The following is a 26,967-nucleotide window of genomic DNA, read 5'->3' on the forward strand; positions in this document are numbered from 1 at the left end:
GAGCTGCACTAAGGATTAAATATCTGTAGATAATTCAATGTTGGTCTTCATGCATAGCCTACATAGACAATTGAGTTGCATTTGACTGTGTTTTTGTGAAATGAAAAATTACTAATACAGATTACAGATAGTTGGATCAGATGGACAATGTAATGATATATGATCTACTGTAGCCTAGTTATATTCTCAGTAGTTTTTCATATATACAGCAGACGTGTGATATATATGTTGTTGTGAATTTATATGTAAAGTTATATTCAGGTATTACCCATATGGACCCTTGATGAATTATCTGCTGTGGTATTCACTATTGGTTGACATACAGCTACAGAACAGTAGTGTCCTACATAGCGTTTCATGAAGACAAACACAATTCTCCCATTTCTAAAATTCCAAGGGCGGTTTAGCCGTCTGAGCAGAAAAAGACAACTAAATGGGCCATTCTACAGAGTTGGTGCAAACTGCTGTCCCACAACCAAAAACACATTTAAAAAGCAATTAAATATTTAAATTTTAGATATTTACTAAGATATTTAAAATATCTGTAAGCTTAATATAAAATCATAATTTATTGGTTACTTTCAATTGGGAGGTGGCTGTCCTGAAGCCTAACCCCTAAAAAAAAAAAAAAAAAAAAAAAAAATTATATATATATATAATTAAAAAGTTAAATTAAAAAAATAAATATTTTATATTTTCTTTGTATCATGAAACTTTAAGTAATAAAAAAATATAATTTTCCCGCAATTATTTTTTTATTACATAAAGTTTCAGTGAATGTTTTAGTCCATAGGCTGAGACTGATTTTAACCACACCCCTACATTTCTGATCAAGAAATATTTCTGTCCTCTCATAGCCTCTCTTTCATAGTAGATATCTACCATCATTTTGAGTTAAATGTGTTCAAAAGTCTGAAAATCTGTGTGTAACTTTAAGTAACGTCACTACCAAACATCTTTTTTTTTTTTTTTTTTTTCTGCAATTAAAGGATTAGTTCACTTTAAAATAAAAATTAGCCCAAGCTTTACTCACCCTCAAGCCATCCTAGGTGTATATGACTTTCTTCTTTCTGATGAACACAATCAGAGTTATATTAATAAATATCCTGACGCATCTAAGCTTTATAATGGCAGTGAACGGGACCAACGAGTATGCGCTGAAGAAAGTACATCCATCCACATTCATCCATCATAATGATGAATGGGGGGGTTAATAAAGGCCTTCTGAAGCGAAGCAATGCTTATTGTGTAAGAAAAAATCCATATTTAACAAGTTATAAAGTAAAATATCTAGCTTCTGCCAGACCACCTTCTGTATTCAACTTATGAAGAAAGTGTAAAGCCTCTCCCAGTTCAAAACGTTTATCTTCATTTATATAGCGCTTTTCGCAATACATTTTGTTTCAAAGCAGCTTCACAGTGACAATAGGAAAATTATTATCGAGCTAAAATAGTTTTTTGATTGAATCACTTGTGTTGTAAAAATTTTTAATTATTAATTTAGGGGCCACTTAAATGACACCTTTCCTACTGAAAACCGAATACCTTTAACGCATTCTTGCCGTTCATTTACATGTTTAATCTATAGGTTTACGTGTTTGAGTGTGTATGTGCACAGAAGCTTGGTCTTTGTTTTTAAAAAAAGTGACATTTGCCAAAATACTTGTCTGGTCTGCATATGCGTTTATGCTACGTCCTACACCTTCAACTTATTCAACTTACGAAAAAAACGTAACTGATGCAACATCAGTTATGCTTTCTTCCTAAGTTGAATGCAGAAGGCGGTCTGGCGGACGCTAGATATTTTACTTTATAACGTGTTAAATATGGATATTTTTCTTACACAAATGCATTTCTTCGCTTCAGAAGGCCTTTATTAACGCCCCGGAGCCGTGTGAACTTCTTTTATAATGGATGAGTGCAGGGTTTTTTTTAGATTTTGGGGCACCATCCACTCCCATTATAAAGCATGGATTAGCCTGGACATTATTTAATATAACTCTGATTATATTTGTCTGAAAGAAGAATATCATATACACCTAGGATGGCTTAAGGGTGAATAAATCATGGGGTAATTTAAATTTTTGGGTGAACTATCCCTTTAAGCTAAGATAAAGGGTAGTTGACCTCGTTGATAAGGATGTCAACATGATGTCAACTCATCTAGTTACCTTGACATTTTTCTGCATCCTTCTGCCAGCCCGAATCCTCACTCTCAGCTGGTTCCTATTCTCAAGATAATGGGGGAGTACTCTGGGTTTGGGCTAAATTCTGAGTTCAGAGCCTCACCTTGGACAGTACGCCAAATACGCTTATTTTACTCTTTTACTCTGTTCAATCATTTGTAAGTGTCATTATTTTCTTTTTCTTCAAAAAATTTTTTTTTGTCATTATTGCCTTTTTATTATGATAGGACAGTGAGTAGACAGGAAGTGAAGTGGGAGAGAGAAAGGGGGGAACGGATCGGGAAAGGTCCATGAGCCAGAACTGAACTCGGGTCACCCGAGCTGCCCCACAAGGCTGTTGGCGCAGACAATGGGACATTATTTTCAACTTAACCACAATGTTTTATTCTCCATTATTCAACACATTTTGCCTGTACATAAATGAACCTTTATGTTATGTCATCGCAGATTAAAATCTATGAATCAAAAATATTTATCACATTCATGAAGACCACGCTCAGCACCCAAGTCTCTATTACCTCAATGGTGTACAGTGTCTTTGGGCCAAATGCTGTGGCAGATTGCCGGCCACAGCCATTTTAGGATTGTTTGTGATTTGGTCTTAGTGACGTAGGAGTCCTCTTGACTACTCCTAAATTTTCACATATTTAGGAGCTAGATTTAGTGCTAAAAGTTAGTTTGGGGAGTGGCTATTGTAGCAAGTGGAGCAAGCGGGTGTTTAGCTGCTGTGGGACCATGGTTGACGGTTCTCTTCCTTGTATTGATTGTTTTAGTCTGTTTACCAGTTTGTTCTTTTTTCTTTATTGTGGCAAGTGTGTTGCCCTTTGACTTCACTGTAAACGGTGTAAATATCACTGTTTTCCTTCACCACATAGGCTGCAGCGATTGGGTGCTATTTTCTTTGATTGTAAATACTTTTTTTTTTTCTTGTCTTTGTTGCAGTCAGGAAGCCATGTAAGTCTATTTTAATGTATTTGCTTTATTTTTCACTTTTAGGTTAGTGATGTTTGTAGTAGTGTAGTGTAGTTTGTATGCTCTTCCTACGTACATGAGTTTACGCCAAGTGCTCCGGTTCACCACACAATCCAAAGACATGTAGCATTGGTTAATTTTAAAATTGGAGACATTAAACTGTCTTTAGGTGTGAATGTGTGCATGTCTGTGTGTTTGCCCTGTGATGGACTGACCATCAGTCCAGGGTGTTTCTTCTGCTGCCAGAGACATTAGCTGCAGTTTGGAGATAGGATGTTTGAAATGTGGGATTTCTAGGGTCAAACATCTCACTACACTGTATTCAGCCCAGACTGTACTGCTGATTTTCTTGTTATAGAAAGGCAGTATGCAAGACAGTGCCAGTGGTCATTCAACACCCAGGGAGATATTCATCCATTCCCTCATAAGTCTATTAATATGAAAATTAAAAAAAAAAAAAAAAAAAAAAAAAAGTGCAAGAATGTGAGGAGACTTTTTTGTAGTTTATTTACAAATATAGTGCACAACATACTCAATAAAATCAAAAAAAAAAAAAAAAAGAGGGGTGTGTGTGAATAAAGGCACATTTTGAACACACTCACACACCTTTGTGCCATTCCTGGAAACAGTTCCTGTTCAACTGAAGACACAAGTGAACGTCACATGCCTGGCATTTCCAAGGTGTCTGTTGTTTCTTGCCAAACACTGCTTTGCAATGCTCACATATGCGGCGACCGGTAGTGGCAATTTTTCTGACATCCGAGGTCAGCTCAGCTCCTGGAACCGGCACGTGGTCAATACTGGTCTGTTTTGGTGCTTCTTTCTGAGACACACCACAGAGATCTGCAACAAGCTGTTCCATAAACTCCTTGCGTGTCATGTTGCCGTGTAGCTCCTTATGCAATATGAAAGCGTTGGTGGCAGCAATGTCCAAAAAGTGTAGAAAGACTTTTCTGTACCACTTCATGGTTTTGTGCTGTGCAGTGTAGTACTGCAACAGCTGATCAGACAGATCAGTACCCACCATGTGGTGGTTGTACGCAGTCGCAGGTGCGGGACACGGAAAAGTCTTTGTCCTCCATGTATCTTGTGCTTTCACTTTTCTTTGCACACGGTCTCCTGTATAGGCAGCATGGATGGTGGAACAAACAGACACCTCTTTTTTGTCCATCCACTTCACGCACACAAGAGGCCCATCACGAATCCACCTGATGGATCCCCTGGTGGACTTTTTGGTCAGTGAATTAGATGCACTCTGTGGGAAGCCCCTCCTGTAGTCTCTGTAAGTCCCACAAGCACCAAACTTCATAGCAAGCAGGTCTGTTAAGAGCTTTGGACTTGCAAAGAAATCATCCATGTAAACATGGTACCCAGAGCCCAATACTTTCTTGTCCAGAAGAGACATCACAGCATTATATGAAATCCCATGGCCTGTAGGAAAGCTGTTCTTGCCCGTGTACACAGCGAGGTCCACAGTATATTCATTTGATGAGTCAGCAAGGACAAAAAACTTGAAGCCCAGCTTTGTTGGCTTGGCATTCATGAACCGTGTCATTCCTACATTTGCTCTGCATGCCACCAGTCTTTCCCTGACAGCTAAATTTCTTCTAGGATGATAGAAGGTTTTGCACGCAAGACGGATAGTGTCCATGAGAGGTTTGATCCTGAAAAGTTGGTCATGTTCAGCTGTGCCCCTCTTTTTGTCATGTTCCTTGTCTGCATCTGGGTGACTCATGTGCAAATTCCATGAAATGGTGCGGTACCTGTCCCTTGACATAACTGTGGCAGGAAGAGGCAAAGAGAAAAGACTGTCCTGCCGCCAGTAGTCGGCGATGGAGCTCATCTTCACCGTGGCCATGTAGAAAACGAGTCCAATGTAGCGGTACATCTCGTCAACGCTGACATCTGTCCAACTGTATTTGCGACCCTTTGCAAGTGCCCTGGCAGCCTGAGCGTTTGTGTTGTGGCACAGATTTGACACGGCGCTCTCTGAGAAAAACAGTTTGAAAAGACTCAAAGGGGAGTGCGACTCAGCGAGACTTAACTGCGGCCCAGGTTCCCGCGCAGGCAGAAATCTCAGAGGCTTCGGATTCATGTCGACATCAGTTTCTGCTTTCCATGACAGAATCTTGGCTCTCTTTGCAACAGGTATCTGGTCATTCTCACATCTGAGGGGGGAGAAAACAAAAGTGAGCATGCTGGCAACAGGATCACAACAACATTATCAATTACTAATACTGACATATTACCCACTCATTACAAACGCACATATACTTTGTGTGTATTATTTCACAGTATGTAATTAAACTGTCAGTTGTGAAATGAGGTGTGAATGCGCACTTACTCGTTAAGATTCTCAACTGCATTGAAAACTGAACGACGCTTGTGTGCCGCTCCTGTATGAGGTGCACGTGAAGGAGCAACCCTATCTCACGGCGAATTCGTACTAATTCGTACGAATTAACCAAGTGGCTAAATCGTACGAAATCGTACGAGCTGGGTCGTACGAATTCGTACGATTTGTTCATTGCATTTAAAACAACCTCGTCAAGGCGAATTCGTACTAATTCGCACGACTTAATTACGTGGTTAAATCGTACTGTATCGTACGATTTCTTGTTCGCGTTGAATAAGCGTGACCCAACTCTCCATTGGAAAGCATCGCGATATTAAACAGCAGTTACACGTGCCACATCTCGGTAAGTAGTTTGTCATATGCTGTCCTAATGTCCTAATATAATGTTCTATATAAGTCCATTATATGTTATGTATTAATCAGATCGGCTCCATAATGCTCGCTGGATTTTATCTGCCATCTCTTACCATGTTTTGTTCCAAAAAGTTGAACATATATCGCTAGCTAGGGTGATTAAACGCTAGAGTTAGCGTTAGCTAGCTTCGATCAGTTTATTACGTTCATATTGGTGGAATTATAGAAGTAGTGACCACCACTGTACTTCTATTACTATTTTGAAGTTTTAGCTCAATAACGGCAATGCTTAGCCTACTATGCTTTTACCATAGTTACTGTGGTAATTGGTAGTTTAAGTACAGTTACCGCAGTAACTGTAGTTCTACCTTGATATGTGTAGTAAAAGCACAGTCATTGCAGTAGTTGCCATGCTGTTAATACCTTTTATTTAATATGCAAAAATTGTAATTCAGCATTTCTTTTTCTACCTTGCAGTTACTTCAGATCCCACACTACTCCATACAGACTTCCTACAACTTATTAACCCAACGGCTCTTTTAAGAGCCATCTCTTGCAAAAGCTCTCTCTCTCTCTCTGACACTCACTCACTCTCTCCCTCTCTCTCTCTGACACTCACTCACTCACTCACTCACTCACTCACTCTCTCTCTCTCTGACACTCACTCACTCACTCACACTCTCTCTCTCTCTCTCTCTCTCTCTCTCTCTCTCTCTCTCTCTCTCTCACTCTCTCACACACTCTCACTTACTCTCACACACTCACTCAAACTCACACTTGCACACACACACGCACATTATTGCTGTCACCTTTTATTCCTACCCAATGCTTTACTTAGGCCTACATTAATTATAGATTTTTAGGGACATTACATCATTTTCTCACACACAAAAGCATGGCACCTGGAGCCACAACACGGCAGTGTACTGTTTGCTATAAAGAGATCGGCAGCGCCTCCAAATCATGTAAACATTGTGGAATAACAGTTAAACAGAAGAAAAGTCTGGAACACCAAAAACTTAAATTTAATTACCAATGGGCAGCCAAATTAAAAAAAGATGGAAATATTTGCAAAATCATGAATTCTGTTGACTTGATTGTAAGTTTTATTTTAATATGACTTTTTTTTTTTTTTTTTTTTAAATTGAAACAAAAAGCCTGTTAGCACTAAAGTGAGTTTTTAACTTTAATGTATACTCTTGTTTAAAAACATTTTGTTCTCTCTTCTCAGCTCCATAAGTTGGAATTACTAGGTGTCTCACCGATGCTTTTTATCACAACACAGAAAGGCCAGCACCGCTCTACAAAAGTTTTAGTTAAAAGTGCGTACATTCAGAGCCATCCCTCAGTTCCAGTTATGCAGAGGCTTTATGAGGCTGTTACAAGAGGTATTTATTTGTACATTTGCATTCACAATTTGAAAAGCTTTTCTCATTGTAATATCTACTCATTTACCCTTGTCTCCAAAAGATTGTTATGATGTCACACTAAATATATGTTTTATAGAGTGCATGTAGTGGCATAACTACTGTTAGTGTTTTATTAGTATTCATCTATAGATTTAAATCATAACTTCCTCTAAAATTATTATTATTATATTATAATTAGGAAGGATTGTTGTTATCAGCCGTAGATGAGTGTCAAAATAATGTCAATTGAAGAAAAGTTGCAACACTCGCCCTAGAAGAGAAAAAAAGTTTAAAATTAGTAACATTTTAGCCATTGTTAAGGCCTTTGTCAAGAACAACTATATCACAGAATGCTTTACACCTACTCACAATCACCTTTAGATATTTTGGATGTCCATGTCACCAAGTTTGGACAGTCGTTAAGTACAGACCATTACTGAAAGTCTGGGATGCAGAAATATTTTTCACCCCTAGAACAGGCAAAAATAGATGTATTTATAAAAAGTTTCATCACCTGTAATTTATGCAATGTCATGTATGCAATATATTTCTCATGTGGGGATTGTTGTATGTTTGAAAAACATCAAGAGAACTGAGAACTTGTATATGCGAACATTGTAGTGTCAAAAGACATGAGGATGTTAGTAACCCTGTAGCACAATATTTCAAATAGCATTCACATTCTATCTGTGAGTCCTTTTATTTTCACATTGAACAAGTTCATTTATTAGGCCTGGGAGGAGATATTGATGTGAATCATAGGTCCAGGGAAACTTGGGATTTTTACTTTAGATTTGTTGTTTCCCAAAGAGCCTATTTAGGTAATAGGCTATGGTATGTTTTATTGAAATTTCTCTTTTTCCCTTTTGATCTTGTAAAAAAAGCCACTCCCACAGTTAGTAGAGTACACCTGCTGCTGATTGTAAGAATGTTTAAAGCAGTGTGTGATGAAGTTGTTTTTGATGTCTAATGAAGGCCTTGACAGTGGCTAAAACGTTGCTTGTTTTAAACTGAGAGGCTGTTTACATGACACTGTTTTAAACTGAAAATGGAAACATTTTATACATTTTGCATTTTGTCCATTCATTTACACGACAACGACATTTTGGGGCATGAAAACAAGCTTTTGAAAATGGGATTTTAAGTGCAAGTTTTTGAAAACAATGCCTTTACAGTCACCACATAAACAACAAAAATGTGAATTTGTGAAAATGGTGACATCATGGTAATGCGTATTACATGTTCACATGTGTATTACGTGTTTCTTTGACAAAGTGACACCAACTACTGGCCTGGAAGTGAATAAAGTTTTTTTTTTTTTTTTTTTTTTTCCTTGAGTGTTGTACCTTTTCTTCAATTAAGATGAACATATGTTTTTTGATAGTACCTCCTCTTTAGATGGTTGAGCATATCTTTTTAACCCTTTTTTTTTTTGTCAAAATAATATCCATATAGCAGGAATTAATATTTAGCTATAATATAATACATGTTATGTGGTTAGTTAATATCATGTATTCAGTTAAGCTGACTCAATGAAATTGTTCTTAATGTAAGCAGTTTCTGCTCATAATGACTAAAATATAAGAAATGTATGTGACAGTTTTGAATTACAATCCAAATTTGGAGTCATCTGAAATCTTTGCAATTGTCAGTGTTACCTGAAATCTTCGGAAAGACTGGAACTAGCACAATCTGTAGTTGCTGTTGTTAAAATCAGGAAAACAAATGAAAAAGAATTAACATAGCTGCAGTTCATTGCATTTCAGGCAGAAGACGATCAGGTATATTTCGTACTACTTCATCAGATACCATTGTTTGTATAGATGCAGTGAGTGAATGCTAATTTATATGATGTGTGTAATCTAGATTCACATTATCAGGAAGGCTATTCTAGAGTCGAGGAAGCAAATGTGAAAACGCTCTACCTTCTTTAGTTCTATTCTATGTACTATCAAAAGATTTGTGACCTAAGAGCGTGATGTATAGCGTGATAGAAGATTGGTTAAATACAAAGGATCTAGTGCAGGTGTGCCCAATCCTGGAGATCTACCTACCTGCAGAGTTCAGACCCAACCCTTATCTAACACAACTGTATTTAATTATCAAGTGCTCCTGAAGATCTTAAACCAGGTTCACAATTTGGCCACCTCGGACAAATTTTAGAAATACTAAAAGATTCCTCTGATCCTAGGCTAAAATATGTAGTCTTTGATTGTTAGTTTGACATGTTCACTGACAGGACATTGCGATCAGATTTTACCTCAGACAAAATTGTAGCAGTGTCACACAATCCTGCAGTGTGACTTCTATGACATCAATCAAATTGTCTTTATTTTTCAAGACAAGCCATGATCAAAATTAATGTTAGAAATTTCTTTGTTAGCCACCATTTCAGTCTTGCATGTAATGCAGCTCACAGTCATCAGACGTGTATGGGTTGATGTAAAACTTCAGACATATTTTCTTGTGCACGTATTGTAATGTGTCTTGGTTGCTGTGCGGTCTGTATATTTAATTAGTGATAGTTTGATCAGAAATGGAGCTGAACTTTACTGTTCAAAAAGTTTGGACACATTATTATTTATAATGTTTTTGAAAGAAGTCTCTTATGCTCATCATGCCTGAATTTATTTTATCAAAAATACAGAAAAAACTGTCATATTGTGAAAATCTATTTAAAATCTATTTAAAAACAATTTAAAATGTTTTTTTCATATTAATATACATTAAAGGTAACACTTTACAATAAGGTTAATTAGTTAACATAAACTAATAATGAACTGCACTTATACAGCATTTGATAATCTTTGTTAATGTTAATTTTAACGTTTACTAATACATTATTAAAATCAAGAATTGAATTTGTTAACATTAGTTAATGCACTGTGAACTAACATGAACAAACAATGAACAACTGTATTTTCATTAACATTAACGAAGATTAGTAAATACAGTAACAGATGTATTGCTCATGGTTACTTCATGTTAGTTAATTAATTAACTAATGTTTAACTAATGAACCTTATTGTAAAGTGTTACCACTTTAAAATGTAATTTATTCCTGTGACTTCAAAGTTGTATTTTCAGCATCATTACAGTCTTGAGTGTCACATGATCCTTCAGAAATCATTCTAATATGATGATTTTCTATCAATGTTGGAAACAGTTGTGCTGATTAATATAATTTTTTTTTTTTTGAACCTGTGATATTGTCTTCAGGATTCAGTGATGCATAAAAAGTTTATTTATTCAAAATAGAAATCTTTTCTAACAATATATGTCTGTACTGTCACTTTATCAATTTAACATGTCCTTACTGAAAAAAAGTATTAATTTCTTTATTTCCTTTTTTTTTTTTTTTTTAAAGAGAAAAAAAGTATATTGTTGCAAAAGATTTCTATTTTAAATAAATGCTTTTCTTTTTAAACATTTTATTCTTCAACGAATCCTGAAAAAGTATCACAAGTTATAAAAAATATTAAGCAGCACAACTGTTTCCAACAATGATAGTAAATCATCATATTAGAATGATTTCTGAAGGATCATGTGACACTGAGACTGGAGTAATGATGCTGAAAGTTCAGTTTTGCATCAAAGATATAAATTGTTTCGTATAGTATATTAAAATGGAAAACCATTATTTTTTGTTTTAATTGTAATACTATTTCACAATATTACAGTTTTTTTCTTTACTTTTGGTAAAATAATGCAGGCTTGATGAACAGCGAAGAGCCTTTTTTTTTCAAAAACATTAAAATATTAATGTCTCCATTTTTGACCAGTACTGAAGATCTCCAGGAACATGATTGTGAACCCTGAGCTAGAGCATTATAGGCAAATAGGCTGTATAGGTAAGTTAAGTAGCAGTATTTTATAAATTATACAGAATGTGTTGAGATATATATATATATATATATATATATATATATATATATATATATATATATATATATATATAATGGTTTATAATGAATATGTAATTGTGTATATTTTAAGTTAAATACTGTTCTTTTTTCTTAACCCTCTACAGGGAACAACCCTACTTCTGTGTCCAACACCTCTGTGTCCAGTGACCCCGCATCTGTGTCCAACACCTCTGCGTCCAGTGACCCCGCCTCTGTGTCCAACACCTCTGCGTCCAGTGACCCTGCCTCTGCATCCAGTGACCCCGCCTCTGTGTCCAACACCTCTGCGTCCAGTGACCCCGCCTCTGCATCCAGTGACCCCGCCTCTGTGTCCAACACCTCTGCGTCCAGTGACCCCGCCTCTGCATCCAGTGACCCCGCCTCTGTGTCCAACACCTCTGCGTCCAGTGATCCCGCCTCTGTGCGCAACACCTCTGCCTCTGCGTCCAGTGACCCCGCCTCTGTGTCCAACACCTCTGCGTCCAGTGACCCCGCCTCTGTGTGCAACACCTCTGCCTCTGCGTCCAGTGACCCCGCATCTGTGTCCAACACCTCTGCGTCCAGTGACCCCGCCTCTGTGTCCAACACCTCTGCGTCCAGTGACCCCGCCTCTGTGTGCAACACCTCTGCCTCTGCATCCAGTGACCCCGCCTCTGTGTTTAAAAGCTCCACCTTTTCAGCCAGTGACCCTCCGTCTGTGTCCAATGACCCCGCTTTCGCATCCATCAATTCCACCACTGCGGCCAATCACCCTGCATCTGTGTCCAGCAACTCCGCCTTTCAGACCAGTGGAACTGCTTCTTTGTCAAATGACCCCACCCCTGCATTTAACGACCACACCTCTGTGCCCAACGACTCCACCTTTACAGTCAATATTTCCAATGTGTTCTACAAGCCAATAAAGAGAAAGGGGAGACAAATACATAATGGTAATGTTTCCTTCTTTGTAATGCTTATTGTTGAACTACATTCAGTTCATTTGAAAATTAACACATAACACTGAAAAAAAAGACTAATCCAGTTGTAATTATGGATGCATGTTGTTGCATTACAGAATGTTCACATAGCAGCCAGGATGTGTACCATGGAGAGGTTGTGAGGGAGAGAGATAGGGAGGTTGGTCAGAATAAAGAAGGAAAAAAGCCACTTCATTACTACTGTTTATTCCTCTTTAAAACCTTCAAATGAATTGTAATGTTACATGTAACTTTTGCTACTGAAACAGTAAGTTAACAGCACTGGTAACTGGCAACATCCCTAAACAGTTTCACTGACCAGTAAATTGTCCAATTATATTATTGTTAGGTTGACAAGTACATGAAAATAACTAGCATAAATCAGTTATTTTATTCCTTGTGCTGTTTAGCTTGAAGTATAATGATGTAACAGATCTTGATACATTTTTTTTGTCTGTCCGTTCTTTAAAGGGAAGAAAAGAATATCTTTTTCGTTGGCAGCCTTGCACATCTTGGTAAGTACAGACATTTTATTTGGTAGCTTATTTGACCGTATTGTTCTTCTAAGACAGTGGTTCCCAACCACATTCCTGGAGGCCCACCAACACTGCACGTTTTGCATGTGTCCTTTGTCTGACATTTTAGATCTTTGAGTCACTACTAATGAGCTGATAACCTTAATCAGGTGTGTTTGATTGAGGAGACATGCAAAATGTGCAGTGTTGGAGGGCCTCCAGGAGAACCACTGTTCTAAAAAATTGTACTCATCCATGAACTTCAGGGTCATTTTGACCTAAATTTTACAGGGGTTGGACAAAATAATCTGAACACCCATTATCATAGGGGTCAATATCATTTGTGAAGGCTCTGGTGAAAAAACAAACATTACAATTTGTCTTTTTTTAATTTTTTTTCTGTTTATCTTCTCTAGTTTGAATATCAATGCAGTGTAAGTGGTTTTCAGCAGTATTTGGTACAAGCCGTGTGTAAGATGGGCGATATGTCAGACATCCAAAAAGAGCAAATCTTCAGAGCCCATTTAGCATAAGCATCTGTAACCTTAACCGGCCAACTGGCAGATGTTCTGATAGATGACATTCAACAGGAAACTATTCAATAGTTGTATAATAAGTTTGGAAGCTGTATTTAACACAAATTTTGGTATAACACCTTAATAAAGAAATATTGCATTATTATTTATAATTATCATATATTGCCCATTATGTATGTATGTGTGTGTGTGTGTGTGTGTGTGTATATGTATATGTGTGTGTATATATATATATATATATATATATATATATATATATATATAATTTTTTTTTTTTTTTTTGCATTATTATGTGTAAATTGGTATTTATTGTTTCATTTGCACATATAGGGCCACTGATACCTCTTTCATTTGATCATAAAACATTCATTTTTGTTAATTATGTAATTATTTTGTTAATTGTTAATTATTAATGCCATTTGAAGAAACAGGCACATGAGAAATGTTGCTGGTCATATAATTATTGCCAGCCATCATTCTGACACAACGTTTAGTGTATTTATATTATTATATTTCATAACAATACTTATGACTAAACTATTGAACTATTGAAGTGAAGGACATGAGTCAAATTGAGTCAAATTCTCATTTTTCCATTGTTAAACTAAACTTTCCTATGAGCGAATTGAATGGTCAAAAAGACTGGGCACATCTTTTGACAGGGTGATTTCAAGTTTTTATAACAACTACTGTCTTTCTTTTTTTTTTCTTAGTGGCAAGAAGTGGCGGAGTACATGGGTGTCCGAGGATGCTGTACAGTAGTTTGCGAACTATTTGCTTCTGTTTAAATTCATACACATTTGACATATCAGTGCATATAATGAAATAAATACAAAATATGAGTAGTAATTGTGTTTCAATGAATTTGTTTTAACAAATACATTGTACTTGAACAGTGGATGCATGCCTATGTTAATCTTGCAAAACAGCAAAGCATCTATCATATAATACATCCTACAATAAAGTATTGTGTTCTAAAATGAAGTGTTTAATGTTGTACATTAAAAATGGGGTTTCATTAAAAAATTATTTTATGATTGATTTGTAAGAAAAGTATCCTGATTCTTTTAATAAAATGATGCAGTAACATTGATATAACATGCTGTGGTAAATACAGTAAACATGCCATGTTTCAGTTACTTGTTAGGAATGCTGCAAAAATCATTACAGAACTGTAGTAGGTTATAATTCTACAGACACTTTTGGCACAACTTTGTCTAGGATATGTACTAGGGCATTATCAACATGGATCCTTTACTGCATTAGAAAATAGAACATACACCGTACCGAGGAAGCATTTAAGGAAGTGCAAGAAGATGAGGATAAAAAGGTAATTTTTTTCAAATTACAGAAGGTCTTTTATATTGTAATTATTTATATTGCATGCATTTTTGCACCTTGATCTATGTCATAGTAACAATATGTACCTTGTTATCTCAGTGAATGACATATTGGCCTTGTGTAATATTGCAAGGTGTGTCAGACTGTGTAATACTTTCTTAAATGTAACGAATATCTCAATAATTCCACTACAGTAGAGCAGCTTTGAATAGAATTTGAATGTCATATTTGAATTTTTTTCTGTTTATTACTGAGATGATTGCTTTGAATCAATCTGTTGTATAAAGCACTACAACAATAAATGTGACAACTTCTGTTGTACATATAAGTTGGATTAGTTGTTTCAGGTTCACCCATTGCCACTGTTTAAAAAACACAGATATATAAAGAGATAATCAGTATGTAATATAGCCATATAAGTTTTTAACATTTTTGACAACTGCTTGTGGTAGAAATTCCCACTGTATGCATAAGCTAGGTAAAACTGCTTCAGTCACCACAGATCTCTGTTATCCTCTGGTGGCCCTCACTCAGTCAGATGGTGTCCCAGCCCCTGTGATCACTATAACTTAGGAATTAAGAATCTCTTGTGCCTCACTATCTTGTTGCACAGAAGTAAGCAGGCAGGACTCCAGACAATGCCCTTGACGTGTTAATTCACAGCCAGGTGTATCTCAGACAAATCACAGCGAAATAACCACTGCATGTATTTATTTAGAATTATGCATGTAAAACATATCATAAATATTAATGTTGCAAAGTAAAAGTGATTAAGTTTTGATTCTTTTTATATATATTTTTATTTTCATTTCATCAGATCAGAGTCTCACAATACCCATCAAAAACTGATACAAGCATAATGAAAATATGGAAAATAGGAAAAAGATAAAATTCTAGAATATAAATGTGACTCAACGTAGTTTGTTGTACATGATGAGGAGAATACATATGTGTAGGTTTTATTGCCCTTCCACCCCCTGGGGCCCAGTAGCGCCCCCTTGAAGAGCAAAAAAATGCATACTTTGAATGACTGTAAATCAAAGTCTGATTAGTGTATTTAAAAGAAAATTTGCAGGACAACTCTTTATGGTGTGTTTAATAAATAATGTTAGATACAGCTTCCTGACATTTATAGAAAGGTGGTATAAATGCGTTTTAAAAAGTGTGCATAGTAAAATACAAAATTTCAGCCTATCTCTTAAATATGTCACAGAGGTTTGCCCAATGAACATATTTAAATATCCATTGATTCATTAAAGATGGAATTTATTTTATTTAATAAGTAAACGTTTTTAAACTACATTACCCATAAGCCTCCGCCATTCTGTCGGTGGAACGTGAAATCATGGCGCTGATACTTGTAGTTCTTTGAAGTGTGTGCTTAGGCTTAGGGTTAGGGTTAGGGTTGTGATGTCGATAATGGGATAATTTCTCTCAACATAGCAACGTGGTATTGTTAACTGAATGTATAACTGGCATAATATTAACAGCAAAACGTAGTTTGCAACACGAAGCGCTTTTTAATAGGTGTTTAAAGATCGACCAACCAGAGCGGTTCCTGCCGGTGCTGTGGAGCCAATGACGAAGCAGTGCAAAAGAGGCGCCATGCACACGTCTACATATATGGTCAATTACGACAGAATCTTCCGGTTTTATATGGCGAATTTATTAACGAGATGAATGCATAAGACTCCTATAAAAATATATTTGGTTATGTTTTATACATTTATAATTTCCCATTAAACGTAAACTAGCATTTTTAAACGATAGCTTCCTTTGTGTGGTTAACCTGATGTAGAAATAGGCTTTAAGTAAGGCTCTTCCAAGCAAGGGCCAAATGGTTTTCATCCATTGCATACACCATGGGGTTAAGTAATATTTATTAAATATATTAATTAAATTACACATATTAAATACATAAACATTTACCCCCGGTTTCACAGACAAGGCTTGGAATAAACTGCATGTTTGAGCTGTTTTTAGGCTTTTAAAAAGATGTGGCACATGTAAGCTTCTGAAAACAGTCTTAAGCCTGAAATAAGATCCTGAGTTTGAATCATTACACACAGATCCAATAGTACTCACCTGAAATGGGCTATAAATCAGATTAACCAGTTGTCAATCAGTCTATTAGGGCAAGGATGAAAAAGGACCTAGGTAGGCATTTTAGTTACATATCAGCTCTAGAGCAAAGCAGTTTAGCACATTTATTGGACAGGTCACTGCAAACACATACAGTACATGCATTTTCAAACATCTACCCCATTACATAAAATCTTCAGCACACTCATACTGAAAACAATAAAATTGGTTGGCAGGTTCTCTGTCTGAATTTGTTATGAATTTAGTACATTTTGGTAAAACAATGTACAGATAGTCATGAATATTACAGGTTTGTTACATCAAGAAGCTATTTTACAATAAATAATAGTGCAAGTAATGTTTTACAGTGTAATTTTTACCATGTAAATTATGAAATTTAACAGTAGGATTACACATTTACACAACACCTTGTCAGTGTTTTATCAAGTAATATAGACAGCTAAGATTTAATGGAAATTAAATGAGTATCATAAATTAGTGTATGTTGCTCAGTTTTTCCACAGTAATGATTTACAAAGTTTTTAAATTTCAAATGAAACTTCATCTTCATCCTCCTCCTCATCCTCTGAACCATACTGGATATAATCCTCATCCATGTCAAGGTAATCATCATCTTGCAGTTTCTCACACACCTCACAATTGTCTAGGACACTACCATACAGTTGCTGAACCGAGGAGATGTGACTTTTTAGGTAGCATAGTTTTTTCTGTAGTAGAGCGTGAAGTCCCAGAATTCCACTTTTGGAAAGTCCAGAGTCCTGTTCTGTAAGTAACAAAAAACAAAATTATAAATCAGTCATTTTAAGGAGGTTCTATTCTGCTTTAATTTTCTGCAAACTTTACAGCATCAATTAACTTATTCACCAGTTGAAGAAAGTGATTATGGATTATTAACAGAGATTCAGTTAAAGAGCATGATATTATAGACATATTGATGTTAATATTGTTTTTAACAAAATTAACAGAAAAGTATGTAGTGCTTACTGTTCTTTTTTATATCAACAGCAACATGACATGAAAGGTCATTTAGAAGAGATAGATCCTTTTTGAGGCTTTTCCAGTGATTCCTGATTTCATTCAGGACAATGCACTCCTCTTCGGTAAGGCGCTTCAGCAGCATCAGTTGGTCAAAGGCCCTTTTTTTGGTGACAAGATTATCTGTGAAGATATTTCCAAAAATAATGACATGGATAGTGTATCAATATACTTTGTACAAAGGTGTTTAAATATATAATTAAAAAATAAATATAAATTAAACAAGCATTTTGTCTGACGTTTGCATGTATAAACAGAAACAATTATCAAAGCTACAATTTTTATGAATGTATTATTATACATTTCATTAATGACAACTCATTTATATTCATCATATCTATCAATATACTACAAACTTATTTAATAAGTTTGTAGTATATTGATAGATATGATGAATATAAGTTATGATGGATAAGTTATTGTATTTGGTCTTGGGGGAACATGCTGCTGAAATCATGCAAGATGTCCTGCTGCACAATAGGTATACACAATATCCACTGCAAGCAGATAAGCTGCTACATACTGTAAATACAGTACATACATTTGAATGAGTAACATAACATACCACGCTCATCCAGTACCCATGGCCATGCATAGCTCTCAGATGCCAGAACTGTGTCAGCTGACTGCAGCTTTTCAGGTGCTTCCCTGTTGTACTCATCTACAGCTGCACTAAATTTGGCCTTTTCCTCCAAAATTTTTCTACGGAGTTTGTGTCTTCTTTTGTTTCCATCTGAAAAGACAATGCAATGCCATAATATGTGCAATTTAAGACTCTTTCTTAAATTTAAAAAAAAAAAAAAAAAAAAAAAAAAAAAAAAAAAAATATATATATATATATATAGGCAAAAAAATTCATTCAGAAAGCAGTTTGCAAAATACTGTACATATTTGTTAAAGTACATAACATTTATTTCTTTCCCAAAGTTCTTCAGCTTAGTGCTATCCAAGGTCTCACTATTATAAAACAACGCAAACCAGTGTTGAAATTGTTAAAAGGGCCTATTATGTAAAATTCACTTTTACATGGTGTTTGAATGTTGTGTCCCCGTGTGTATAACCAACCACCCTACAATCATAAAAATCTATTTTTTTATAATCCCCATAAATCAGAAGCAGTGTCTGAAAATGCACTGTTCCAGTTTTCTCCCTACTGTGACATCATTGTAGGGAAAAGCCCCATTCACTGGCAATGATCTCTGCACTATTAGCATAGATCCTGCCCTGAGGGAGCCGCACACAGTCCGCCATGTTTATACCCTTGCTAGAGCAGATAGTGATATAATGTTTCAGCTATTCATACATTATAACTAATCTGTTGATGGCTGTAATTATGAATATCTGTGGTTAAAAACTAAGCTCAGAATCGATCCAGAATCGTTGGAGAGAGAATCGCGTTGCATTGTTTTTTTCTCCCACCCCTAGTATGACCAACACAATATTAGGTTAAACAAACTGTTCCTGTAGGCCAGGCCTATATGCGTAACATGCCAAGTTGATGCTTACTCTGAAGACTGCTTTACTCTCTCGCATGTCACGTGACGTGACCAGAGTGTAATCGCAGCCTTTGCATTTAAAAAATCTTGTTTTATCATATTGTGATATTATCACAAATGCAATTAATCGTTCAGCCCTATTTGTGATCCAACTTTTCATATCCAGAACATGCAAGTACCGTACCTTATAACGTGTGTTTTCGCAAATCGCCTTTCTGAATGTGCTAATGTGGCTAAAGTTACCATTGTCTCTAACTGTATTCACAGAGACCAGAGCTTGTTATTTTTAACCCGAAAACACTCACTGTCTATAATTCTGAAGCACACTTTTAGTACTTAAAAACAAAACTAATGACATAGCTCTGATCTCTGTGAATACAGAGACAATAAGTTTAGCCACATTAGCCATACAGTATGGTAAAAAAAACACACACAAACATTCACAATATATAACGTGGTACTTACATGTTCTGAATATGAATTTGGATCACAAACAGTTGGTATTAATCTTTTTGGGAATTTTATTCACTGTATGAGATTCTTCAGACTCCAGTTATTGTTGCTGGAGTATCCAAACTAGCGCAAGCTATAAAAGGCTACACACTCTTTTGAAAAGGGAGTGAAAGCAGCTGATCATTTGTATTTAAAGAGACACATGAAAACACCATGTTTTTGCTCACACCCAAATAAAACATACTATAATAAATAATCCCTGGGATATTTTGAATTGAAACTTCAGACACATTCTTTTATTACATCTTGTAAAAAAGGGGGATAATATTTCCCCTTTAAGGCCAATTCACACCACACAGATTAATGCCAACAAACACCAACAATCAAGCTGGCCGTTAGATTTAGAAATTTATGAAAATAACTGCCCCAACAGACACCAACAAATGCTGATTGAACATGTTGAGACAGGTGAAAACAAACACCAACAGACTTGATGCATTTGTTGGTGTTTGTCTGAGCGGTGTGAATTGGCCTTTAAAAGCTTTAAAATTATTTAATGTTTAAAATGATCTAACCTGTTTGACGGTAAAGATCTCGCTTCCTCTGCCTGATGCTCACATAAAGAGTCTCAATTGTCTTCTGGAGTCCCTGTTGACTGCTTGCATTCTCCTTACTTGTTGCTAAATTATTGATAAAATATGCTTTTACAATAGAAATAAACATGTACATTATGATTATAAGGATGAGGCTTAAAATTTAAAAAAAGTAGAAACAGAAAAGTCATACACAACACTACAGTCAAAGTTCTGTTACTGAAAGGGTTAAAACAATAAGTACAGTGCTAAAGTAATCTAAAATATGCCTACCTGTATCAGCCCACTGCTGGATTTCACTGGTCCAGTCTTTAAGCGTGTCATCGGTTACTTCAAACTCTGTCTTTAGTGCATCAAGGTTTAGGGACTCCTCCTGAATTTGTGCTTTTGTCTAATGAACAATACCATAAAGTGCATTTGTTAAGAGATAAAAACTAATGACAGATGCATACATGATTAATGACCCTTTTCAAATGGAAAAACAGGATATACATTTTCTTTTATTAATACATAAAGTTGGTCTTGGAATTCACAGTTTTGACTTTATAGTTGCCACTTGCCTACTGAACCACAGCAAATACTACATCAAAATTAAACACTAAAAGACTACAACTGTCACCTGTAAAAGAGAAAAGCAATTTAGAAACATACCTTTATTAATCTTCGGGACAGCACGTTTGCAAGGTTGTCAATTTTGCGTTGATTCCATGCCATGGCCTGGATAGTAATCATGTCTGTCCTAGCTAAACAATATAAAATAATATAAATAATCGATAGCTCCCATTAATGTTGCATACCATTTTTTCCATTTTGGTTCGTTTAGAAGACTGATATGAAAATGATGTTGGACTTGCATTAACACCTCTAGGGATGATCAAGTGTCAGGTAAAAGTTTAATACTAATGCCATTTAAAAATGAATGGATTTTTTGAGTCCCATTTAGTAACTTTGCATTGTATATGTTTGTAGTTATGCACTTACCTCCTTTGGTCATGTATTTACTGCATATAGCAGTTCTCGACAAGAAGCTGTTTACTTGTTCCACCTCTTCACCCAAGGTGGTGCCTGCTCCTTCTTGGTTTCGGCCACCCCACTTAATCTTGTGCATGGAGATCAAATATTTAACAAATAAAACAACCACATCTTTTAGAATATACACACAATTTCACAATTACTGATCATAAATACACAAGTCACAAATTGGTACCCTCATGTTCTGGAAAACAGTTTACCTCACATTTCCAAGAGTGGGCCTTTGCATGCATCACTGACAGGAATGGCTTCATGTGCAGGAGAGGAGAAAGCTCTGGACAATCATTAACAACTCTCTGCAGGTATGGCCAGTACTTGCATATTACGTCAGTGCACATGAACTGAACATTCCTTGGAGTCAGCTCCTTTTGGAGAAACAAAGGATATGCAAATATTTCCCCCCTCATCATGTTCAGACTTCTCAGCAGCACACCATGCCGACAGACAGCCACCTCCATCCCCTCCTCATCCAGCTTGCTGATTTTCTTTGGGATGGACTCCCGTGCTGCAGTCCACTGACTCGATCCACAGACACCTTTTCCAGCGGACTATCAAGAGGTGAAAGAAATGTGATGATCCAACAACATTGTATTAAATGATGTTTGTGGACAAATGTCTAAGGAAATATGTGGGGTGAAAAAATGCCAACAGACATTTCAAATGACCACTAGTTGAATTTTTGCTTTACTGCAAGCCATGCGAGATAGAAAGATATGACAATTCAATGCATTGGTCTTAATTTTGCTATTGGGTTTACATGAATATGTCCATTGCTATTTTTTGTTCAGGAAATACAATTTTAGAAAACACTATGACAAAACAATACAACCTACGTGCTTTGTCTTCTTATTAATGTAGTCCACGAACTTGGAAACATCTTCATCCTCACAGACAAAGACACCCTTGAACAGACCATGATCTTCAGCCCTTGAATATAATTACATAATTATTTAATGAAAAGCTAATTGGCATTAAATATCTTTTTAATGCTTTTCACACTGATATAGAATTTCTCCTACCCTCTTTTGAAGCGATACAATTTCCTGTTACCATCTACTGACACAGCAAGCATAAATGGAGAACAGGCTGGACAGTCAAACACTTTCAGTCCACAGAGCTGATCAATTTCGAACTGGCAGTATCTCCATTCGAAAAAACTTCTTTGAAAAGCATCTGTGCAGATCTTTCCATCCTGTAAAATAACACACACACAAAAAAACATAAACCTTGTAAGAAATAGCTCACTTCCAAACATGAAAAGAAGAAAAAAGGAAATGATTCAGTAGTTCATTCAATTAATACTCGGCCAAAGAACTCCGTCCGCTGTTCCAATAAACTGATGAAGGACTGTCTAGAAAGTCCAGGAGCAGTCAATTTCATGTGGTCATATGACACAAACACATCAATTTTATACAGCGTTTCACAGCTTGCTGTGGCAGGCCAGTAACCAGACTTGATCAGTTGTGGGATGCTGGTCGTTCTGCTCATATGGCATGTTGAGCATGTGAAGGTTGGCAAGCTGACATTGTAGCGACCTATTGAAATAATGTATAGTATAAAAACAAAATAATCAATAATTTTTTTTTATTTTTTTTTTATAAATACACTGGACTCACCATCAATTCCAATGAGAATAGCCTTTTTACCTCCTGACACCACAATGGTATCAGTGGCACAGCTGCAAATTTGATCAGGTGTCGCTAGAGGCAAAAGGCAATCTGGAAAAAAAAAAAAAAAAGTAAGGCTAGAAAATTCAACCTTTACCAAAAATACCATAGCTGCGTTATTATTATGATTACATGGAAATTCACATGATAGATTCACATGAAGGTATTATAAATTCTAAAACAACTGAATTACATGCCTTTTTCCTCAAAATGGAATTGGCCGTCAATATCCACCTTCACCAAAGTTGATGGGGATATGGCCCGAAAGAATCCTTCTACATCTGTCTCTCGGTTGTGCAGTTTCCTTTCATGGGCCAAAATATCGCAGTCTGCACAGTACAGCTGTTTAGGAACACAGTCTTTACAGCGGATAACAGATCGCTTCAGTTGGCAGTGCTGGCACTGTCTGATCTCTGTGTACTCAGCTGTTAATAAAGATTCCACCATCTCTGGCCTCAAAGCTGCCCACTTCTTTTTAGTCTGGGCCATGCGAACTGACCATGTGTTTGAGGAAGTCGGATTTGGGCCCTGAATGTCTCCAGTATCAGCCAATAGATCCTCTACCTCTTGATGAAGAGTTTCTGAATTAGAAAAAAACTAAAGTAATTATAGTGTTCATGGCAGTTGGTTAGACTGATCATTACAAAGCAGTGATTATACTGAGAACTCTTTAAACAATACACATATACACACCTATATCTTCAACTGCTGGCCAAACAGTGTGAGAAGGCAGTGATGGAATTTCACCTAAGAACAATGAAACAACAAAAAGTCACTAATAACTCTGCATGACTAGTTATTTTGAAAAGTGTTCATGTCATTACTCACCATGATCAATGTCTACTTGCCCAGACTCCAAAGATGATGACATAGCTGGACTATTAATCGTTGTAGCTAAAAAACAGATTAAGATTAATAGAAACATACAGAACAGACAAAATATGATGCTACTCATTATGAGAGGAGAAACATGTATAAGCTGCAAGAATACATTGTGCAAAATATAACAAATGTACCTTTGGAGATGTTTGCCTTGGTAAGTTTTGGCCTTCTCCGTTTTGGCACAAGATGCCCAAACTCATCCCTCTCTACAAAAGAGACTGGTCTGAGACGAGTGCTACAGGCTTGTTTGGTCTTCTTTTTCAACTAGAAAAAAAGAGGACTTATTTTTTCTTTTGTAAATTCATGTTGAAACAAAATGCCAAGATGATCATAAGCTAGGTCTTTTAAATATATTAACAGCTAAAAATACAGCAAATTAATTTGAATTAAAAAGTAGTTAAATGAAAACAAAACAAAAAATTGAAATGAAATGTATTCAACATTACTGGTGGAGGGTTGAAGGTTAGTAGAATTTCTTCAGCCTCCTTGGTAGCTGCTTCAAGTTCAGCACTGGCAGCTTTGAGTTCAAGTTCCCTTGTAATAATTGCAGCTTCCTGACATAATTGGTCAAAACCTGAGTTTTGACAAGATGCCATATTGAAGAAGAGAAAGAAAGAGAAATAATCAAAGAAAAGTCGAAAGACAAAGAGGTGAAGGAAGAGAAGAGGAATGGAGGGGGAAAGAGTCGCTGTGTATGTCTGTGTGTGTGTGTGTGTGTGTGTGTGAGTGAGAGAGTGAGAGAGAGTGTGAGTGTGTGTCAGAGAGACAAGAGATTTGCAAGAGATGGCTCTTAAAAGAGCCGTTGGGTTAATAAGTTGTAGGAAGTCTGTATGGAGTAGTGTGGGATCTGAAGTAACTGCAAGGTAGAAAAAGAAATGCTGAATTACAATTTTTGCATATTAAATAAAAGGTATTAACAGCATGGCAACTACTGCAATGACTGTGCTTTTACTACACATATCAAGGTAGAACTACAGTTACTGCGGTAACTGTACTTAAACTACCAATTACCACAGTAACTATGGTAAAAGCATAGTAGGCTAAGCATTGCCGTTATTGAGCTAAAACTTCAAAATAGTAATAGAAGTACAGTGGTGGTCACTACTTCTATAATTCCACCAATATGAACGTAATAAACTGATCGAAGCTAGCTAACGCTAACTCTAGCGTTTAATCACCCTAGCTAGCGATATATGTTCAACTTTTTGGAACAAAACATGGTAAGAGATGGCAGATAAAATCCAGCGAGCATTATGGAGCCGATCTGATTAATACATAACATATAATGGACTTATATAGAACATTATATTAGGACATTAGGACAGCATATGACAAACTACTTACCGAGATGTGGCACGTGTAACTGCTGTTTAATATCGCGATGCTTTCCAATGGAGAGTTGGGTCACGCTTATTCAACGCGAACAAGAAATCGTACGATACAGTACGATTTAACCACGTAATTAAGTCGTGCGAATTAGTACGAATTCGCCTTGACGAGGTTGTTTTAAATGCAATGAACAAATCGTACGAATTCGTACGATTTAGCCACTTGGTTAATTCGTACGAATTAGTACGAATTCGCCGTGAGATAGGGTTGGAAGGAGCCACATTCCTAAGAAAAGAAAAGAAAAGAAAAGAAAAGAAAATAGATACAAGCACAAATATTAGTAAACATTTATCAGCTTAGGTTGTCCAAGGTGGCATACAAGTGATTGGCAATTAATGGATATGGTCACGCACTTTATATGCGTTGATGGGGCACATCAACAACCTTATGTCATGCACGTTCAAAACATTTACACCTAAGCAGATAATGGAGAACAGTTAAGGTCCGTTGATGAGGCAGTATTTTACAGCAAATGCCGGTCCTAAGCAAACCCAAACTAGACCATTAGTATAATCTTTTTTCTTCTCTATATTATAGAGCATAAAATGTATGTGTTCGTTTTGGAAGACATTCAGATGTAATGAAAAGTCCACAGGACAACACATTTGACTGATAGATTTCACTCTGGCCATATATAGGTCTGAAACAGCTATACAGGCAACTCTAATAACCAAAATAAGAATAAATGGCTTACTCATCAGAAAACGTGTCCTGCGCTGGATCACAGCCCTCTTCAAAGTCAATGTCGCCTTCGTCGTCTTCTGAGGAAAAACTGAATTCTTCCTCGCTGTCTACGATCATAAGGAGAGCCTGCTCGCGTGTGTGACGTACCATCGTGATAAAAGGTCAATAAAGGCAAACAAATGTTTGCTGCTAATTTTATCTTATTGATAGGGGGTGTTTACCACATTTCTCTGGCTTATTTCAGGTTGTTATCATATGAATGCTGCGCTCTGCGGGTGGATGTGGCCAGACCGGCGCTAAAAAATAAGAACAGGAAAACCCATTGAACTGTATTTTTGCGTAACTCTCTTTTATTCTAGATTCCATACGTTTCTTTTCTCTTTCGTCGGCTGTCTTGGTGAGCGCGCCTGCTTTGAAGACAGATTTCCCTGATCGGGAATATTCTTCTTCGGCATAAACAGTTCCGTGGATACCGATGCACTGGATATTTATCTGAAGCTCATGGTAATTTCACATGGCTGGATTTTCTCCCTCTGATTGGCTGTATTCACGCAACCAATGGTTAGAAGGTATTTCATTGGGTAGAAAAGGTGCGCTGCATTGATACGTCTTGCTCCTTTGTCCCCTCCTAGCACCACCCGTGAATCTCTTCCCACAAGTTTCTAAACTTCTCCACTCACAGAAACGGTTATTTATTCGGCAAAAATTAACAGCTATGAATGTCAACTCATTGAATTAATGCAATCTCTGAATGCGTGTTATGTGCATATAACAAAACAAGAAAGCTTGCGTACTACAAAATATTGGTCCGTCAAGAGTGGTGTACTGGGTATTTATTGAAAGCTCATGCTAATTTTAGAGGGCTGGATTGGTCAGAAACGGGCTGCTAGAGAAACACATCTGCCTTCTAAAAAAGCTTCTAAATGTTAATCACTTCCCATCTCCAGACCCGCCAGTTACATACTTCCCCCACACGCCTCTTTGTCTGCCTTTCCCGCTCATGAGGTGTCATGGCAGATCACAATCATGCCAATAAAGCACTTTAAATTGACAATTGTAATTCCGCAATGTCCTTACATAATATTGTGTACATTACATCAACT

The 26,967-nt window shown here is 36.4% G+C and overlaps 3 protein-coding genes and 1 long non-coding RNA gene across 8 annotated transcripts; 1 reads left to right on the forward strand and 3 right to left on the reverse strand.

Moving 5' to 3' along the window:
- Positions 1–2,958: 2,958 nt before the first annotated feature.
- LOC127506767 (piggyBac transposable element-derived protein 4-like) lies at positions 2,959–5,573 on the reverse strand. Its single transcript, XM_051883590.1, has 2 exons — positions 5,503–5,573; positions 2,959–5,326 (listed from the first exon to the last, which is right to left on the reverse strand). Exon 2 carries the CDS (start codon positions 5,251–5,253, stop codon positions 3,757–3,759), a length of 1,497 nt encoding a protein of 498 aa, XP_051739550.1. The 5' UTR covers positions 5,254–5,326; positions 5,503–5,573; the 3' UTR covers positions 2,959–3,756.
- An 11-nt stretch (positions 5,574–5,584) lies between these two features.
- Positions 5,585–14,287, forward strand: LOC127506768 (polycystic kidney disease protein 1-like 3). 3 transcript variants are annotated; one of them, XM_051883593.1, is made up of 5 exons: positions 5,585–5,857; positions 7,100–7,256; positions 11,308–12,111; positions 12,610–12,653; positions 13,903–14,287. In XM_051883593.1, exons 2-5 carry the CDS (start codon positions 7,133–7,135, stop codon positions 13,975–13,977), a joined length of 1,047 nt encoding a protein of 348 aa, XP_051739553.1. In that variant the 5' UTR covers positions 5,585–5,857; positions 7,100–7,132; the 3' UTR covers positions 13,978–14,287. The 3 variants fall into 3 exon arrangements, with proteins under 3 accessions (XP_051739553.1, XP_051739552.1, XP_051739551.1); XM_051883591.1 differs by lacking the exon at positions 5,585–5,857 and adding an exon at positions 6,571–6,967; XM_051883592.1 differs by lacking the exon at positions 5,585–5,857 and having other exon boundaries at positions 6,570–7,256.
- On the reverse strand, positions 7,013–9,595 carry LOC127506965 (uncharacterized). The gene is made up of 2 exons (XR_007928200.1): positions 7,653–9,595; positions 7,013–7,548 (listed from the first exon to the last, which is right to left on the reverse strand). It is a non-coding gene; the product is annotated as an uncharacterized LOC127506965 (long non-coding RNA).
- Positions 14,288–16,466: 2,179 nt separating the features above from the next.
- On the reverse strand, positions 16,467–25,428 carry LOC127506752 (uncharacterized). 3 transcript variants are annotated; one of them, XM_051883563.1, is made up of 18 exons: positions 25,136–25,392; positions 24,238–24,647; positions 23,926–24,055; positions 23,738–23,803; positions 23,603–23,656; positions 23,107–23,490; positions 22,859–22,960; positions 22,545–22,777; positions 22,262–22,434; positions 22,076–22,169; positions 21,443–21,790; positions 21,192–21,309; positions 20,862–20,953; positions 20,484–20,601; positions 20,193–20,297; positions 18,234–18,401; positions 17,618–17,791; positions 16,467–17,396 (listed from the first exon to the last, which is right to left on the reverse strand). In XM_051883563.1, the coding sequence occupies exons 2-18, from the start codon at positions 24,385–24,387 to the stop codon at positions 17,155–17,157; spliced, it is 2,751 nt and encodes a 916-aa protein (XP_051739523.1). In that variant the 5' UTR covers positions 24,388–24,647; positions 25,136–25,392; the 3' UTR covers positions 16,467–17,154. The 3 variants fall into 3 exon arrangements, 2 of the variants coding, with proteins under 2 accessions (XP_051739523.1, XP_051739524.1); XR_007928117.1 differs by lacking the exons at positions 20,193–20,297; positions 20,484–20,601 and having other exon boundaries at positions 25,136–25,428; XM_051883564.1 differs by lacking the exons at positions 23,107–23,490; positions 23,603–23,656; positions 23,738–23,803; ... (1 more) ...; positions 24,238–24,647; positions 25,136–25,392 and having other exon boundaries at positions 22,262–22,777; positions 22,859–22,963.
- Positions 25,429–26,967: the final 1,539 nt, after the last annotated feature.

Source organism: Ctenopharyngodon idella, chromosome 24 (genome assembly GCF_019924925.1).
Source record: "Ctenopharyngodon idella isolate HZGC_01 chromosome 24, HZGC01, whole genome shotgun sequence".
Classification (NCBI taxonomy): Eukaryota; Metazoa; Chordata; class Actinopteri; order Cypriniformes; family Xenocyprididae; genus Ctenopharyngodon; species Ctenopharyngodon idella.